The sequence below is a fragment of the Lutra lutra genome, chromosome 5 (genome assembly GCF_902655055.1).
Source record: "Lutra lutra chromosome 5, mLutLut1.2, whole genome shotgun sequence".
In the NCBI taxonomy this organism is placed as follows: Eukaryota; Metazoa; Chordata; class Mammalia; order Carnivora; family Mustelidae; genus Lutra; species Lutra lutra.
Window position 1 is genome coordinate 106,027,410 of NC_062282.1, and position 20,263 is coordinate 106,047,672.

A 20,263-nucleotide genomic window follows, 5' to 3' on the forward strand; every position below is an offset into this window, starting at 1 on the left:
GTTCTGGCCTAAAGGCTAAACTGGCTGTACTTGTTTAATAGTCCCATAAATGGATGCCTATTTGCAAACCAAAAATCATACCTGTGGGCATTAGAGCCTCTTATTGGTCTTTGAATAATTTACAGATTTAATTTATTTTTATCAGAGGGAAGATGTGAATTTCCAATGTCAGGGCTTTGCAGGAAAATACAGGAAAGCCATATATCCTAGTTATATGCAACTCCAGCAGATTTAAAATATGAAAAAACCAAAATATTTAGCCTGGCAATTCAAACTACTACAGTATTCTCAATACACTTGTTTCAATTAAAAACATAAATTGCAGAAAATAAATTCTGTCCTAGTCAAACATATTTATGAATTTCTGAGTCTAATTGCCTGCTTATTAATGCACTTGATCATTAAAATACAGTGAAAACAAACACATAGGTATTCTAGAGCTCTATGACTTTAAACTCCATCACAAGCTCTACGCTGTTTTACCCTATAGTGGTGCTGTTCGTAGGTATTTTCTTCCTCTCTTTGTCATGAAAATTAACCTAAATCTGGCAGGATTACACTTCAACTCTTGCTACATCACCCACCCACCAAAGTTCAGAGGTAAGAGAGACAAATATGGAAGAATCACTAAAATCTACCATTTCAACCTGAGAAACAACTGAAGGGTCAATAACAATGTTATTGGAAATGTCTTCCATTTCCATTTAAAAAATGGATTAATAGAAATGGATTTCAAATAAAGAGCGAAGGTTCACGGACAAGTTTATTTGCATAAGATCGTTTATACAGTGATGATAATGGTTTATACAGTGACATTCTTTGATGCAGAGTCTCAGGCAAAATTAAGCAATTCTTTTTTGGCTGAACCCTGGGCTTCATATTGGTATGATCCAATCATATTTCTGATTTACCATGTTAGGAAAATTCTTAAGTAAAGCTTACAAGTTATCTCAGGCTTAATGAGTCAATTAGAAATGAAGTAAAGAGAAACATTCTTCACCACACAGAGAAAAGGCTTACATCATAACAAATTGTTTCTGCTCATGCCCCTGAGCTACACATTAGGTGGGTAGAATGAAGCAAATTTTAAAAGCTTCAGGTAGCAAAGACAGGGTAGTCTACTTCATCCCGAGATGCTAGGAATGTCTGAAACTGGTTTTCAGCTCTGCTTCCTCAAGAATAATGTTACTACATTCTCTTTCCTGTAGGAACATCTACGTAGTAGTGTTTCTCTAAAGTTTTGTTGTTTGTTTGTTCGTTTTTTAGACCATCTGAAGCAGAACCCACAGCACCTGGAGCATTTATTTAAAATACAGCTCTGAATCCCCACTCAGACTACTTCAGTTAGATTTCTTCTCAAGTCTGGGAAATGGCCTCCGGCGGTTCTTACACCTATTATCTTTTTTTTTTTTTTTTTAAGATTTTGTTTATTTATTTGACAGACAGAGATCACAAGTAGGCAGAGAGGCAGGCAGAGAGAGAGAGAGGGAAGCAGGCTCCCTGCTGAGCAGAGTGCCCGATGCAGGGCTAGATCCCAGGACCCTGGGATCATGATGACCTGAGGCAAAGGCAGAGGCTTTAACCCACTGAGCCACCCAGGCGCCCCTTACACCTATTATCTTGAGAACCAAATGTACCAGTATAATGGATGCTGTATGACCACAGAGCAAGTGAAAGGAGGTGGGTAATCTTAAAGCCTGTACCTAGAGGTCATAGTAAACTGATGCTAGTCTCCCCGGAATGGGGGGCGGGTTGGGAGGGAGGTGGCATGGATCAGGCTTTCAAAGAAATACCTAGAATCATAATTATTACACTTAATTTTTTTATTGCTTACTATGTGGTATTGATTCTGTTCTTGTGTGCTCTACATTATTAGTTCATTTACTGATCATAACAACTTTTTGAGACGGGCACTATTATCTCCATTTTACAAAGGAGTAATCTGCCCAGTCACAGGGTTGGGAATACATGTGTTTCTGGGCCAGAGAACCCCACTGCCCTAGACTGTCCTGGAGACACATCAGCAAACAGACCCATTTTTTTACTTTTAGACTTCCCTTTTCATGAATATCCTGAAGATTCAGCTGCCTTCTGTTATGACTTCATATAAAAAAACTCCTAGCAGACTATGGTTCAATTGAGTAAATAGTGGTATTTATATCTTTTCATTGGGGTCGCATTTCCAAGTGTCTATATCCTGGTTACTCTAATTAGATTTCAGAGCTGGCCTGAAGGCCTTGCCTGAATTTGTGAAACATCCTGGTCTCACTGAGTAACTCTGGGATACATTTCATCAGCCACGCATTCTCAAATCGTTAGCACAATGCCTTCCATGGATGGTTGTTTTATTCATAAAATTGAATCTCCTTTAGCTTCAATTCTAGAAGCAGGCATGCCCAAACCTCTGCCATCAGTTACTGAGGAGTAACTGGGCTCTGGGGAGCTTTTATACCTTAAATAAACTTTTTTTTTTTTTTTTTGAAAACAGACCTACAAATAATTAAATACACACCTTTCTATATCTTCCATGGATGACAAACATGCAATCTGTTAGATTTCCTCCAGTAACTTCTACCCAGTGGAAGAGAAGAGATGGAGGAAGAAACGAAAAAACAAGATTATAGGCCAGAGATATGATCGGAATGAAATAAAGAATTGAAAATGGAGACAGCATGGTTCTTCACACAGTTTTCAAGAAGGAGCTGCCTATAGGGTGCCTGGGTGGCTCAGTGGGTTAAGCCTCTACCTTTGGCTCAGGTCATGGTCCCAGGGTCCTGGGATTGAGTCCCATGTCAGACTCTCTGCTCAGTGGGGAGCCTGCTTTCCCGGGCTCCCTATGTACCTCCTCCAGCTTGTACTCTGTCACTCAGTTTCTGTCTCTCAAATAAATAAAATCTTTTTTTTTTTTTTAAAGGAGCTGCCTGGATTACCAAGAACCAAGGATGGGAAAGGACATAGATGTGGCTGGACAAAAAGTTTCAGGAGCAAAAGACAAAGAAGGACATCCCGGAGAACAATCCCAGGAATTCGGTTTCGTGTAGTGGTAAACACAGGGCTACACCATCAACCTAATTTCCAGGGTTTGTTTTCCTCCTGCCATTGCCCTCCCCTCCCCCAATCACACCACCAGATTTCATAGCTGCATGGAAAACTTAATCTGGACACTCACTGTTTAGATGAGATCTCCTTGAGAATTATTCTGTCTTTACCTTCAGAGATTCCTTATTCCTCACAGTAAAGAAAAAATTTATTACAGCAGTAATGAATTATGTAAACCTAAGCTTACCATTTTCAGAAAATGATAAATAAATGTGTTAAATAAGTTCTTCTATGTGATTTTTCAAAGTATCAGTTGGGAGTGGTTGCCTGACTCACTATGGTGACAGAAATGGGGGCACATGCCCAAGTGCATCTCAAATGAGCACAGTGATCAATTTGTGATGTCTGCCCGGGTATGGGTATGGAGGTCAGAATGTGTTTGTTTAGTTTGCTTAGTTTGCTCTATCACTCTAGAAACGGTCCAGTGTTTTTAGGGACTAAATCTGTGAGACCATAAAGTTGTAAGATTAGAAAGAGTCCTTACTAAATGGGGGGAAAAAAGATGAATGATTTCATTATCTTAGATCTTCTAACAGAATTTAGATCAATGGTCCCTAAGGAAGGTAATGGGGGGGGTCTCAGATAGGGATTGGGGGGTGAGGGGTGAGGCTCAAAAACAAAGCAATGTTATATGCCTTTGCTGTTATTTTTTAGTCAGGTCCTTTAACATTATTTTGAATTTCAAATGATATTGAAGAAAGCCTGAGATTTTTATGCTTTTCAAATGGGGGGCATGGATTAGAATAATTCAGAAATACTATTTTAAACTCTTAAATATTGAAGACATGACTTTTCTGGAACCACTAAATGTTTTGTTAAAAAAAATAACATCAATCAAAAATTACTAATTTAGAGGAAAGAACTTAAGGGTCCATGTTTCTGACCTGTCTTCATGGACATATCATTTCACTTGATAAATAATGATTGTTTTCGTTTTACAATTTAAGCAATGACTTAAAGAGGAGACCACAAGAAAATCAGTTATTGCCTCCTGCTTACTTTGGGTTTTAAATTAACCACTCTGAACCACAGGTAAATACAAATTATTAGTCCAGTTTAGACTGCATAAGCATTTTCATTTGCAAAAGAACTCACTTTTGTATGTGTGACAGTTGGAAATGACATCACAGGTAAATGACCTGTTAGAAAGTGTATTAACTCAGGAGTCAAAAACCCAGGTCCAAGTTCTGGCTCCAACATTAACTATGTCGCTTTGCCAAGTAACATGACCTTTCTGGACCTTGGTCTCCACAATGGAAAATGAGTGACTTTTTACTCAAATATCCCTTTTGACTGCACTACTCTGAGTCTAAGTGGTAACAGAGGAAAAAAAAAAATATATGTATATATGTATATATACACACACACATACATATGTGTATATATATATATATATATATATACAAGAAATATATTTAATAATGTTCTGAAAGGAAAAAGGTTAAATATTTTTTAAAGACTTATTTATTTATTTATTTATTTATTTGAGAGAGAGAGCACACATGCACGAGAGAGAGCATGAGTGGGGTGAGGGGCAGAGGGAGAAGCAGACTCCCTACTGAGCAGGGAGCCTGATGCAGGGCTTGATCCCAGGACCCTGAGATCATGACCTGAACCAAAGGCAGCTGTTTAACCGACTGAGCCACCCAGGCACCCTGATGGGCATTTCTGATTGGTTTGACTGGAGTCAACCAATCAGAAATGGGTGAGAGAGAACACAAATGATTAACTCTGCCCCGCCAAAGCAAACTGAGAACAAAAAGGATGTTCACAAATTTGCACACTAGACTTTGATTATTAGTATAAACAAAAGAGCGAACACAGAAGAGAAAAAGCAATATAATTAACAAAACATGATCTGCAGTAGAAGAAAACAGGGTGGACAAGAACACCAACTTTCATGCATCACCAAGGGCAGAGTGGCATCACACGCCAAAAGCAAAGTGATGGAGGCGGGGGCTTTGTAGTTTAGAAACAGACAAAATGTCCATCTCGGGAGCATTACAGTATCGCCCAACAATGTGCATAGTGTAAAACTTTACTCTATGGCCACATATCTGGCCACTTGAAAGAACCCATTAATTTAAAAAATATATATATTATATATGATGCTTACCTGCAGCATTCACAACTCTATTCGCTCTCATAGATCCCTGTGGCGTTTCAACATCCCACGTTCCATCAGACCTGGGTTTCAGAGAAGTCACCGGGGTGGGATATTTTAGAAGGGCACCATATTTCCTAGCCCCAGCAGCTAGGGCCATAGTTAGAGAGTAAGGATCAATGTGACCATCTCCAGGATTATACAGTCCAGCTAAAACCTAAATTAATCATAAAAGAGTCAATACTGAACAAAAATTTACCCATTATTCAGTGTAACTGTATCCTGCCAGGAAATGTTTAGTAAAACTGGACTTTAAAAGGGCATCATGGCATCAGATTGATCAGTCTGTCCTTCCTTTTCCTTTATCAAAGCTCAGGCAGGGGCAGGACTCACACTGAGTGTTAAGTAGACACGCTGTTTGAGAGAGGCTTGCAACTGTCTCCAACATCCATTCTCTCCAACATCCATTCTCCCCCCACAGTAATGGAAACTGAATGTTTATTTAGACACACAGCCACTTAGAACAATTTCCAATAGTTGGCAGTTACTAGTTCCAGCTGGTAGCTAGAAGTATTACTAAATTTTGGTCAGTGAAATACAAATGAAAGTGTCATGTGGCAGCTTTCATGAATCATTTTTTAGAAAACACTGGCATGGGGCACCTAGGTGGCTCAGTCAGTTAATTGTCTGACTCTTGATCTCAACTGAGGTGTTATTTTCAGTCAGGGTCTTGAGTTCACGCCATGAGTTGGACTCCACAATGGGCATGAAGCCTACTTATACAAACAAACAAACAAACAAACAGAAAACAAAAACACTACCATATGCCCTTTGTCCCTTCTTTGTCTTTCCTCCTTCCTATTGTCTGGAATGCAGAACATGATGGCTAAAGCTCTAGCTGCTGCCATCTTGGAATAAAAACAGAAGAGACACACCCTAGGAATGACAGAGCAATGATCTAGAAGACAACTGGGCTCCTGAAATCTCCATGGAAAATAGCCACTGTTCAAATCCTGGACTGCCTAAATGAAAGAGAAACTTCTGTCGTGTTTAAGCATTACCATTTTAGTTTCTGACATTTGCAATCAATCTGATACTAATTGGTCAATTATTTGTATTTCATTGTTCAATACTATTAACAATTTCACATGTTAAGTGCATATAGGTGTCAGGAAAATGTATACTTGACTTAGTCATTCAACAACTAATGCTTGAATATCTATGTTGCGGTAGGCCATCAGGCTAGGTACCATAGGGAAACAAAGAAGAATGACAGTCTGATGAACCAAGCTGACAGAGGGAACACCGTGCAGTATTATATTTAGGTCTCAACCACTCAGTAGAAATCTACTAAGCACCCAATACGATCAAAGAGCTTTTGTCAACTGTCTTCTGCATCTATTGAAATGATCATGTGTTTTTGTCCTTTAGTCTATTAATGTGACACATTACACTGATTGATTTTCAAGTGTTACTTTTTGAAGATTTTATTAATTTATCAGAGACAGAGAGAGCACAAGCCTGGGGAGAGGCAGGCAGAGAGAGAAGCAGACTCTATGCTGAGCAGGGAGCCCGATGTAGGACTCGATCCCAAGACCCTGGGATCATGACCTGAGCGGAAGCCAGATGCTTCACCCACTTAGCCACCCAGGTGTCCCAGATTTTCAGAAGTTAAATCAACCCTGAATCCCTGGCACAAATTCCACCTGGTCATACTGCATTACCCTTTTTATATATTGCTAAATTCGGCTTGCTAGTAGTTAAGGATTTTTGCACCAATATTCACAATATTCACCTGTCTTTCTTTTCTTGCGATGTCTTTGTCTCGTTTTGGTATCAGGGCAATACTGGCCTCTTAGAATGAGTTGGGAAGTGTTCTCTTCTATTTTTGGAAAAGTTTATGAAAGATTAGTATTAATTCTTCTTTAAATGTCTGGTAGAATTTACCAGTGAAGCCATCTGGGCCCAGTCTTTTCTTTGTTGGCAGCTTTTGATTACTAATCCAATCTCTTTTTACAGTTTTAGTCCAAGAGACTTATTTTGATTTTAATGGAATTCATATTACTGTAGACTTCCAAATGTCACGTTGGTATTTTATAATGGATATGTCTCATGGCAGTAATCCTGTTATCTATTTGATTTGGCACCCTGCCCCCAGATGCAGAGAATACTCTTCCCACATGTTTCCATTGCCTAATACCTTTGAGAAAATTCTGTGATGGTGGGGACTTCCAGTAAAGCATTCCCACAGTGACATATAAACAGATAATATGCATAACCTTACAGTGATGCAATTTCAATGCAGACAGTGCAACTCAGTCTGTCACCACACTGTCATCACACAAAACTACAGACAAGAGAATGCCTACACATCTAAACGTCTATAGGCTCCCGAGGGCAAACAGCCCCAGCACCCAGATCAATGATACAAAGTGCCACCCCAGTTCAGTTCAGTCACTAAGGAGGACCATATGCCCATGCTTCTCTCACCAGCCCCACCTGGTGGTGAACTTGAATAGTGTGCACAATAGAGTCTGAGAATCTGGCTTCAGGTCTCTCTCTGCTCTTTCTAGCCGGAGGAGCCTGAGTCCATTACGTAAATGATCTAAACTGCAATTTCCTATGCAGTAGTAATATATATTGTATAATATTATTGTGAAAATTAAGCATATAAAGGGCCTAGCATAGTAGCTGGTACGTAAATCTATGCTGTAGTGTTATATAGTGTTTGTCATGCTTATTATCCAAATGGGATTACTGCCTGGCCAAAAAAAAAAAAAAAAGCCACTAAATTCCCAAGAGGATTTTCTCAGCCAAGTTTGGTTAAAACTAGATCAATACCTGACATAGAGCTTGTTGGGAGTACAGTTAAGACCTCGGTGGTATTTGTGGAGCAACATAGGGTGGAACTTCTAAATTTGATTTTGTGAAAAGTTTTAATAAGACAGCCTGCCTATATGCATATTTATCATACCAGATAATTATTCTCTCTGCGGTTCTCAAACAGAAGTTTATGTATGGAAACCCTGAGATCTGGGGGACACAGTAATAGAAAGGTAATAAAAATGCCTCCTCAGTTGTCACAGATGGAAAAACTAATAAATTTTTTCATTATGCTTTTATATTTCATTTAGCATATATAATAGCTCACCTATTATGTACCCAGATTCTAGCGTTTATCATCTGATTTTGCCATTCCAAATGTGTGCGCAAAGCTTTTCTACCTTTAATAAACTTCTCAAAGTAAATTTTTCTAATCCTAATTCAGATCAACAAATGGCGAAAATAAATACCTTATTCATGTTGAGTAAAGGGAACATCTCTTGAATTTTTTCAGGCCCAATAATATACTGTTCTGTTGCATGCCAGCCAGTCCGAGTCATCTGATATTTAAATTCATCAACCCTTACAGGAGTTGTGGCAATTCTGATACTACCTGGCTGATGGAATCCCACCACCTGTGACAATCATGGCAACAGAAACACGTAAGTAAATCATTATTTGGCATTCAAACATGGTTCCTCTGCAGCACAATAAAAATGCGAGCATACGAAAAAGAGATTTACCCTATGGTGCAAGAGATAACTATATAAAATCTTTGTGTCTTACAAGAAGACATTCACACAGCAACTACTTACTCACTGGCTCCTCTGTGTCTGACCCTATGGTAAGCCCCAGAGATGCTGCTGTGAACAGGAAGCAAAGAGCCTGCAGGCATGGCGCTTATAGTCTGCGGGTGAAAGGCAGACAGCTGAAAGCATAATTACAATAACATGGGTTAGTGTTCATGGAAGAGGAAAAGAAAAGCCTGTGAAAATGAGAAAGACAAAGGATCTGAGGAAAGATTATGCTGAGTGAAATAAGTCAAGCAGAGAGAGTCAAGTATCATGGTTTCACTTAGTTGTGGAACATAAGGAATAACATGGAAAACATTGGGAGATGGAGAGGAGAAATGAGATGGGGGATATAGGAGGGGGAGATAAGCCATGAGAGACTGTGGACTCTGAGAAACAAACTGAGAGTTTTGGAGGGGCCTGGGGTGCGGGGTTAGGTGGTGGTGGGTATTTTGAAGGGCACGTATTGCATTGAGCACTGGGTGTGGCGCATAAACAATGAATTTTGGAACACTGAAAAGAAATAAAATTAAATTTAAAAACAAAAGGAATATAAAGAATCAGAATGTTGCAATGATGAGCTGAAGCATGAATGGAAACACACATTTATTTGACATTCACTGAAGTCCTTCAGTTGGCCAAGCACTCAGCTGGGCGTTGGGTTACAAAGATCAAAGATGGATTCCTTGCCCTCAGGTTTCTCATAGTACCTAGGAAGACCAAACAGTAAAGCAACCACCACAACAGAGAGAGAGAGAGAGAGAGAGAGAGGTTTGTGATTTGTGTTATAAGAATGCTACATGTTAGGGTGCCTGGAAGGCTTAGTCAGTTAAGCATCTGCCTTTGGCTCAGGTCATGATCCCAGGGTCCTGGGATAGAGCCCCACGTGGGACTCTCTGCTCAGCTGAGAGCCTGTTTCTCCCTCTCCCTCTACCTGCTGCTCCCCCTGCTTGTGAGCTCACTCTCTTTCTGTCAAATAAATAAATAAAATCTTAAAAAAATAAAAGAATGTTATATATTGTTAGAACCAAGAGATGTTGCCTCAGCTGGCCTGATTGGTAGACGGGGAAAGTCAAGGACAGTTTCTCAAGGGGGATGACCTTCGGGAAGGGTGGAGGGTGAATACTGAGATGGGGTCCGAGAAGATGTTGTTTTAGGCTGAGAGCCTAGCACATTTCAAAAATATATGTAATTAAGAATAGCTGGGGCACCTGGGTGGCTCAGTGGGTTAAAGCCTCTGCCTTCGGCTCGGGTCATGATCCCAGGGTCCTGGGATTGAGCCCCGCATCGAGCCCCGCATCGGGCTCTCTGCTCAGCGGGGAGCCTGCTTCCTCTTCTCTCTCTCTGTCTGCTTCTCTGCCTACTTGTGATCTGTCTGTCAAATAAATAAATAAAATCTTTTAAAAAAAAAAGCTGATTTTAAGAATAGCTGAAGCATATGAAATAGCAAAGAGTGGCAAAAGAAAATGCTGGAAAGCAGGCAGGGCTCAGCTGATAAAGATTCTCCTCCTTTGGCCTTTGGCCTACAAGCTGTGGGGAGCCATTTGATAATTTCAGGCAAGGAAAAGAACATGAAAAATTTAAGTAAATTCCTATCTTAGCCTACAGATAGTTTTTGCCGGCCACTTTATTTTAAGAGCACTAATAAGTATGAGAAGAGATAAAAATAAAAGGGAAGGGCTTTCAGTGAAGTACTTTTCAAAACTGTGTGACAATCTGGCAGGCATTGCGTTCGGCTCCTTTGTAATCCAGTTGCTGAAACGCTCCGATTTCTTAGTTTCTAGATATAGTAACTGACTAAAGATATTTTTGAAAGCTTCTTTGTATCCTTTCCTCATTTTAAAAAAAAATCAAGAAGAGTGGTTAACTACATGGGAAATGTACTTCAGAAAATTAAATGGATAGTAAAGCACACTTGGGATTCTTACCTGAAACACCCATCAGATTTCTCTACCATGTGAAACATTTCACATGCCATTAATGTCACTACACACAGCTTTAATGATGGTATGTCCAACTTCTTCAGAAATCCTACGTATTTCTGAGAAATTGACCTAAAAGACAATTTCAAGTTAAATGCATTTACCTGTCCAGTTTCTTCTTCCAATTTCTCATAAAGTTTGATGCTAGCATAATGTATCTTCTTCAAGTTTATTCCAGGATGAAAGTAAGTTGTTAAACCTGCCTTGAAAGAGGAAAGGAAAGAAAATACTAAAAAAAAAAAAAAAAAAAAAAAAAAAAAAATTCTCTAAAATGTTTTCTTATTTGAGTAGAGTTGACATACAGTGTTATACCAGTTTCATGTGTAACATAGGGATTCAACAACTCGACGCTATGCTATGTTCATCACAAGTGTAGCTCCCATCTGTCACCATACAACACAATTACAATACCATTGACTATATTCCCTATGCGGTACCTTTTACCCTATCTCTTATTCCATAATCTGGAAGCTTCTATCTCTCACTTTCTTTTATCCCTTTTGCCTATCCCCCGCCCTCCACTCCACTCCTTTCTGGAAACCATGAGTTTGTTTTGTGTATTTATGAATCTGTTTCTTCTTTTTGTTTGTTTATTCATTTTTTTTCTAGATTCTACATATAATTGAAACCATATGTTATCTGTCTTTCTCCATCTGACTTACTTCACTTAGTATAATACCCTCCAGGTCCATTTATGTTGACAGAAATGGCAAGATCTCATCCCTTTTTATGGCTGCTTAATATTCCACTGTATAAACATACCACTCTTTATCCTTTTATCTGGGTTGCTTCCACAACGGGGCTATTATAAATAATGCTGTTTTCTATTGTGGCTGCACCAATTTACACTCCCTCCAACAGTGCACAAGGGTTCTTTTTCATCCACATCACATCCTTGCCAACAACATTCTCTAAGTTTAAGTTTAAGTAGTTTATCTGTTAAGCAGGACCTTATTACTGGCAAGAAACCAGGAGGTGCCAGCCATTCTTTTGGGATAAGAACACATCCGTTCCAGCTTGAGCAGATCTGGGCATAAGACTTATGGGCACAGTCATGAGAAGCAATTTGAACCATGTAGGTAATGGGAAGTTGGGCAATGAACATATACGGCCAGTCCCTAAAAGTTACTAAGGAAAGAGTGTTCATAGGTTCATAAAGGGGATGATTTAGATGAGAAGTTTAGGGATGTACGCTGTTAGGAAGAATATGCAGGTAGGGGGGGCATACAGTATGGACCCAAACCAACAAATCCTGTGTTCCCATAAGGAGGAGGAGCATGGACCAGCAAAATTTTCCTTGACCCAATCCCCACTATTCTCTTAAATGGAACAGCCCTCCTGTTCTCTTTCCTGAAATTTCCAAAATTCAAGAATTGGAAAATTCCTGAGAATGAGAGCCTGGCTAATTGGTGAACAGACTTTTGTTGAAGCTTAACCTGTCTGATGAACACATAGATTGTACCCCACAAGTATTTGCTGAATAAACACTTATGAATTACTCTCACCAAAAAATATCTAAATAGTAGCATGCCAAAAACCTCTTTTATTAACTCTGGCAGATGCAACGTAGTATCCAAAAAAAGAATTCTAAGCAATTCTATGAAGCAGCTTCTCTAAATTAAGTATCTGGGGCTCCGTTTTGGTTTATTGCCTTTTTTTTTTTTTCCTTTTTGTGGTACATAAACAATGAATCTTGGAACATGGAGCCCCATTTTGTAGCTAATTTATCCTGGAAAGCTCATCAGAACACAATCTGTTCCAAATAAAATCTGTTTGGGAGGATTTATAAGGTTCTTCTATGATAGTGGTAAATATTTGGTTCTCCTGAACTCAAAAGCACCCCATTTGAAGTTCCTCAGTGTCATCCTTTACGGATCAGAACCCTAGGGCTTCTGTCAGGTACTTGTCCAAGCATTTTTTTTTTTTTTTTTTTTTTTTTTTTTTTAAATCCTGACAGGGCTTAGAGGGAAGTGTGGGTCAGGCTCTTTCACTTTCAAATATCCCACTCTCCTTAGTATCAGTGTGCATATGAGCTTTTCTAGATCAATAATGGAGAATCCCTAGCCTTCAGGTGTCTGCTAGGCATGTCTTCCATATATCTCCTGTCAGTTGGGAAAAAAATGATATTCACAAGCCCTGGTGTAGGGTTCCATTCACCATTTACTCAAGATCCTCTGAGCTTAACTTGGAATAAATCAGACCACCAGAAAATTGTCTATCTACACTATATCAAACCTCTTCCCTTCCCCAGAAAGCTATTTTAATAGAATTACGAATTAATAATCTTTTTAAAATTTAAACATTTTAATTAAATTTTTAAATTTTTTTATAAACATATAAGGTATTTTTATCCCCAGGGGTACAGGTCTGTGAATTGCCAGGTTTACACACTTCACAGCACTCACCATAGCACATACCCGCCCCAATGTCCATAACCCCACCACCCTCTCCCAACCCCCTTCCCTCCAGCAACCCTCAGTTTGTTTTGTGAGATTAAGAGTCTCTTATGGGGGGCACCTGGGTGGCTCAGTGGGTTAAGCCTCTGCCTTCAGCTCAGGTCATGATCTCAGGGTCCTGGGATCGAGCCCCACATCGGGCTCTCTGCTCAGCAGGGAGCCTGCTTCCCCCCCTCATCCCCCCCACCCCGCTCTCTCTGCCTGCCTCTCTGCCTACTTGTGATCTCTCTACTCTCTGTCAAATAAATAAAATCTTTAAAAAAAAAAAGAAAGAAAAATTTTGTTTCACAACCCTTTAAATTATTGTATGAGATGTGGTACAACACTTTCAAGTTCATTCCCTCTCCCTTTCATCACAAATTGTATTATTTAAAGCCCTGTTTCCATTCAATTCATCACAACAGTGATTCTCTATAGCACCTGATCTACATTATGTCATGGTAGACTAAAGAAAAACAAAGTATAGGGGTGCCTTCTTTGTGGTGCCAACCTTCCTTTTAGTGAACCTTGGAATCATACCCAGTATGTCACCTGCATCACAAGTGAAGGCTATTTATAAAAACCAGTAAAGCTTAATTTCTTTGTTACATTTTTAGATGAAAATGAATAGAAAGTTCTAGTATTGTCTCCCTCCGCCCCGAATGGATCACTGTGCATCCTTAGATCTTCAGTCCTCAGTTCTCCAGAATATTCACTTTGTTACCATCCCCAGGGACTTCCTCTCCTGGGCGCCCCATGCTCCAAAGCTGCTTCTCCCTCCATCCTCTCCCCTTTCCCTCCATCCTACATGAAATGTTCTAAATTGGTAGTCGTGGCACCTGCTGAGAAAGCAGTCTTGTTAAAATACAGCAAAGCCTCAGGATTTGTGACTCCATTTTTAATATTCATTTTGCAAGCCGTGCCTTCCTCCATATAAGTATTTGATTCCTATACTTTACAGATACATTTAACCTTGAACACGTGTCATGTTTCAGTGATGCTGCCTGGATTTTTGTAATCTGCCCCTTTAGCTAGCTTCCCAGCCTTCCACATTCTCAAATCTGCTCTAAATACTTCTCTGCGTTAAAAATTCCGAATATGTGGAACTTCTTCATGTTGCTTTTTCCTTTATCCCCATGGGGTCAAATAATCTGGCTCCTGATGCCTGAGTCCATGTTGAGCTCACACTGCCTGGGTCTATTTTTGTAAACTGTAGAGCATAATACCTTGTGCACAAAGCAGGAGCATGCCTTTCCCACTCACTCTGGTATCTCTCTGGTTAAGGGGAAATTAGTCTGCACAGTTAACATTTAACAAGAAGCTATCATCTTAAGAACTTTGCCCACTTCTGAAAAACCTCAGGTTAGGAGTACATTGCTTTTTTGAGTTTTCGTTAACAGGATGTCTAAGAAGTAATAATGCAGGGAGTCCAATAATCTATTGTAAAACATAGGCCACATCAAATCAATCAAATATAAATGATCAAATCTGTAATTAAAATACTGAAACACATGCCCTCCTTAACCATCCAGAAGTCTTAAAAGGGTGTAAGCCTCTCTCTCAGAATATCTCCATTTGCCTAAATTTCCCCCTGCCCACATGCCCTTACCTGGACAGCCTCACCACACCCTTGCTCACTTCTTCCCGGTCTGTGCTGAGGCATCACCTCCTCAAAGTAGCGTCCTGACTCCTCCATCCCATTGTCCTTCATCCCCTTATCCCACCTTCCTCTTCTTCATGGCACTGATTACTCTCAAGCATTGCTTGTGTGTTCTCTGTCTGCTGCACAGAATGTGGCTCTGGGGGTGCAGGCATTCATTTTTCCCTGTTGTGTCCTCACCTCTTAGAATAGGACTGGCCTGAACCCAATACAGGCTCTCAGTGACTAATGTTGAAAGAATGAGCAAATGGCCACTACGGAGAAGTTACAGGAGAGCCACAGGAGAAATGCAGGCTTCCTCCTGTGTGACAATATGAAGCCACCTTGAAAGTCTAGTTCAGGGAGGGGGGTAGAGCCAGGAGTGTTGGTGGCTTCCCAGACCCCTCTCTCCAGGTAGGAGGAAGTGAGCTGAGGGACAACTGAGGAAACGAGAGCCAGTGTGCCTGTAAAGGCTCTGAAAGGACACTGAGGGAGGACCAGGTCCTGCACCTCCTGCTCAGACTGAAGGATGAGGGGATTGGAGGGAAAGGAGACAGGGAGAGGAGCTGGACTTGGCATGACTTTTCCAGAAGTCTCCATCCAGTCAGTGGGTGTGGTCTGACTATGAGACCACTGGGACGCTGGGCCCAACTGGGCCTAAATCTGGGCTGCACTCTCCCCCAATTTCAGCACGAGACAGGCAGCCCTTTTAGTACTTGACAACCCCCAAACCTAGAGTGGGTCCGAGATTCAAGAGTCCCCGAAAAGCAGGGTTCCCTCTTGTCTCAGCAGAGGAAAACTAGAGACACAAAGGGATGATGAGCCATGGCTAACACTGCTCAACACTTTCTCCAAAAGAGATTTGTACCGACAGTCACCAAAACTTTCTCTCCCATCCTTAGCTGACTTCAGAAATCACTGGGATGACATACATACTGGTATGAGAGCAGTGTCAATCACTTCCTTTACCTGAGCAACTTTCCATTTCAGCCCAATTACTGTGTAGCACAGGAACAATTATGTATATCATTAAATACTTCCGATTGCCGAGGCTATGTGTCTATTTAGAGAACACTTTTGAAAACAATGTCGCATGTTCCCAGCCCTCATAGTTCCCAACTTCATGAAGCCAAGCTGCCGACTCACAGTGTGGAATTAAAATCATACATAAAAGCAAAAGGACCACGAAACCCAGGTGAGGGGAGTTTAGGGAAAAGTTTCCTGCTATGTTTGAGATCAGGCAGCCAGGATCTTTCCACACAAAAGCTAACACTTGCTAAACATTTACCATGTGTTTAATGACTTTACACATATTAACTCAACCTTCGTCACAACCCTATTGGGTAGGTGCTGTTAATGGTCCCTTTCTGCCTGGCAGGAATGGAAGCTTAAGTAACAGGTCCCAAGTCAGCTGGGTAGAAAATGGCGGAGCCAGGGTTGAATCCGGAAACCACATGTCCAAGAAAAAGACATTAAAAATGTTGATCATGCCCTGGAAGTACACCAACTAAACTGTAATTGCACATTCCAACACGACTGAAAGGAAACTTGCTCTACAGAGCTCGAAGTGGGGAGTTCTAAGGGGGAAGAAGAGTGACTGCCTGGGATGGTTTCGAGGTGCTTTTCTTACTGCATGCCAGGTAGATCCAGCCGTGAGCTCGGATTTTTCCAGGAGGACCACATCTTTCATCCCCGCTTTGGCGAGATGATAAGCCAGACTCACACCAACACAGCCGCCTCCAATGATCACAGTTTCGGCTCTGTCTTTCCATCTTGTTTCTGCAGATAAGGGTGCGTTTTCCTCTCTGGAAGACAATTTTTTTAAGTGGTAGTTTTCCTAGGCAGCCGTAGCTATAGTTTTTCTGACTCATGTGTTTCTCCTGGTTTCTCTAATATCTTAACAGTGCCTGGGAGGTTGGCATTGTGCTACTTTAATCATTTAGGACATCTAAATCCTGACTGATGCAACCTGGTTAGGGGAAGGAAGAGGAGGCATGTGAGCCCCATTCCATATAATTCTGGTCCATTGAAACTAACAGAACTAAAGAATTGAAGGTGACTTTTTTTTTTAATTTCCAAAGGATCTAGAGAATAATTTTTCTCAGTCTACTTAAAGAACACACCTATAATCATTTTATTCCATGAAAACCCCTAATCAACGTGAAGATTAGCTTCTATAAACCTTGGATCTCCTCCTCCATCCACTGTGTTCCAGGCTGAAGAGACAGGTGGAGTAAAATGTTACTTTCTCACTTAATTTCCTCACTGCTCACGTTCTTCTCTCATTTTATAATTATTGCTCAGTGGTTCAATATATTTATTTGCATGACTTTCTTCCTAGCTGGATCATGAACTTCTCCAAGACACACTGTGAAAAGCAAGGTGTAATTAAGAAGAGGAATATATATACACCCCTGTTTGCTTATACACAGACGATTGGGGGGGTGGGATTCAGAGGACACTGTTAACAGCTGACTAGGGAAAAAGATGGGGGTAGGAGTGGCTTCGCACTGGGAACCCTTGAATACTATTTCACTTTGTATGTGGGTGCGTGTAAAAGAAAACAGAGAAATCTAGAAGAAATCCAAACGCCCACTTCTTGGAGGCCAAAGCGCCCCTGACCCGGCACACTGCCTCAGGCCCTCGCTCCCACCCCGCAGCCACCCAGCCTCGGGCCTCAGCACTGGCCAGGCCTCCACTCACCCTTGGCGGCCGCAGGCTGAGGGCGGGGGGCCGGGGGAGCCCCGCAGCGGGAGGCTCTGCAGCGGGAGGCCCCGCAGCCGCTGTGCGCCGGAGCGGAGCATGGCGAGGCCAGGGAGGCCGAGGCCGAGGGCGCGGGCACCAGCTCCGAAGCCAGCCGAAACCCTGGGGCGGCGGGGCCGGCCGCTCCGCTGAGAGGGGGAACCCTCCCCCGGGGCGAGGGGCGGGCTCGAGGGCTGGCGCGCTCTCCCGGACCCGGCGCCCACACAGTCGCGGCGGGATGGCACCGGCCGGGAGTCCCCGGGGCCAAAAAGGTGAGTTTCCGGGCGTCGGCGAGGTATTCAGCCCCGCGGGCCACAGGGCTCCCGGTGCCTGAAGTTCAAACCCCACTTCAGCTCTTGGCTGGGAACCTAGACGGCTCCGTGCCTGGGTTTCCGCGATCGCCAGTTGCCGGGGGTGACAATGCCACCTTGGCGACAAGATTAGATAACAATTTCGGGTAGCATTTATGGAGCCCTGACCCGGTGCCCCATGCTGCGAGACTGCTTTACGCAAATTACCGCGTTTTCATGATTATTCCCATTTTTTAGATGAGGAAACTGAGGCCCAGAGAGTCCGGCAACTAGCTCAAGGTCACCCCATTCTACTCCAGGGTAAAGGAGGGGGGTGAAGTCCAGTTTCGGATTCAGGGGCCATGCTCACATTTTCTATCCTCAGCCCATCAACACCGTCAGGTCTTCGGGTCAACTGGCCCCAGAGCTCGGTTCCCTCACGTTTTGGGAAGGGTGGTGGCCTGGCCCTGCAAGCGGGGGGGCTGGCCTGAAACCAGTCCCGGGTGCAGACCCTCCCATACCCGAGGCTGCAGAAAGGTGGTATGTAGGGGGATGCGCAGGTAGGGGGGTGAGTAGGGTGGTTTGGAGGGGCTCGGCCTCCTCTCGTCAGTCAGATGGGTCTTCCTGATCCCTTCTCTAGGCTTCATTCCCCATCTGCTCACCAACTGTGAGCCTTGTTCCCACCACACCCTGCCCTGCTTCTTTGCTGGCTGTCTGCTTGCTGAGGAGAAGGGGTGACAAAACAAAATTAGGAAAGGCATGCACTTGGACGCAGGACATCTCCAGGATCCCTCAAAGCAACCCACCTGTGCCCCAAAATTCAGTATGGGTGGGGAAGGGAGCAGCTATATAGCTGTGGAAATGTGAACCACTGATCTGTTTATAATAAAAAGTTAGGAATAACCAAGGTGCCCAACGATGGTGGGCTCCCTAAATAAAGGTGCACACACTTACCAACTTATTAGGCAGCCAATTAAGAAGCTAAGTATGGGAACAAGCAAACTGCTTTGGCAATGTTACCTTATGAAAGGAGTTATACTTTGTCATGGACTGATCTCAACTACGTAAAAATATTTATATATGTGGGGTGCCTGGGTGGCTCAGTGGGTTAAAGCCTCTGCCTTCGGCTCAGGTCATGATCCTAGGGTCCTGGGATCGAGCCCCGCATCGGGCTCTCTGCTCAGCAGGGAGCCTGCTTCCGCCTCTCTCTCTGCCTGTCTCTCTGCCTACTTGTGATCTCTGTCTGTCAAGTAAATAAATAAAATAAAAAAAAAATATTTATATATGCATTGCAAGGAAGGAAATAATAATGGTGATAATTACATAAGATATGCAACATGGGTTTAACAATTGATGAAAAAATCTTTGGATATGTTTTTCTGATTATGAAAGTAAAATATGGGCATTGAAGAAAATGAGCTTAATAAAAAGATAAAGACATTGTGCTGATTTCTTCCTCTAAATTTTCCGTAATACTGTGCTCACCTTGAGCTCATTTTTTTTAAAAAGATTTTTAAAATATGCTGTCCCCGTCCAATTTCTTCCCAGCCCCTGCTCTTGTAACACCAAGACTCTCATATGATAACCCATGCTAATGTGTACCCGAGAGTTAAAATGTTAGTGGAAATCACCTAATCTCACCTCTCCTGTCAGCTAACAGGTACATCTTAAGAATTCATTTGATTGCCACAGGGGACACCTCCAGTAGCCTCATTAATCCCCAAGAGCAGTCCTAGTGGCAGCTTCAGGCAGAATGGATGCCTGGTAGCCTCCCGCCAAAGGGTGAAGTTGGTCTGCTCTTCTGTGTGTGAACAGAGGCATCCGGGAGCCAGACCTTAAATCCAGAAGTCTAGAGACTGAGGTCTGCAAAAACAAAGAAAAAATGCTTCTCGGAGCTCACTGTCAGCTCCGAGGCAGAGTCACTGCCAAAATGAAAGACAGAATGGAATGAAAATAGAAATGTACTGAAAGTAAATTTACAGTGATCTGTGTTTTCCACAGTCCTCTGTCATACTAGCGCTGTCTTTAGATCCTCCTGGTGTAGTAATTAATTGAGGTGGTAAATAGAGCAGTGAAGGAGGAACTAAAAGATGCTCTGAATTCAAATCTTGATGATGTGGTTATTTTGCTAATGGCTGTTTAGAAAACAGGCAAAATTTAAAATTTTGGACAAACATCTAGGTAACAGATCAAAATGCCTTGACTTGTTATCACGAGGATACAATCAAAATAAGCCCTGTCATTTTCTTAAAACCCTAGCTAATTTTCTGTTCCAGAGTGCCATTTTTTCCCCTCTTCAGGACCAGACTTGCAGCATTTATGAAACAAGGGACATTTTCAAAAGTCTTCCCTGTCTGC

At 42.0% G+C, this 20,263-nt stretch overlaps 1 protein-coding gene across 1 annotated transcript in view; it reads right to left on the minus strand.

The window, feature by feature from the left end:
- Positions 1-17,677, minus strand: part of DMGDH (dimethylglycine dehydrogenase) — a 58,186-nt gene extending 40,509 nt beyond the window's left edge. Inside the window, exons 1-5 of the mRNA XM_047730706.1 lie at positions 17,577-17,677; positions 16,504-16,678; positions 10,904-11,002; positions 8,497-8,661; positions 5,216-5,420 (exon numbers count right to left, since the gene is read on the minus strand). Of these exons, the coding sequence (XP_047586662.1) occupies positions 5,216-5,420; positions 8,497-8,661; positions 10,904-11,002; positions 16,504-16,678; positions 17,577-17,677 (745 nt within the window). The remainder of the gene's footprint in view (positions 1-5,215; positions 5,421-8,496; positions 8,662-10,903; positions 11,003-16,503; positions 16,679-17,576) is intronic.
- Positions 17,678-20,263: the final 2,586 nt, after the last annotated feature.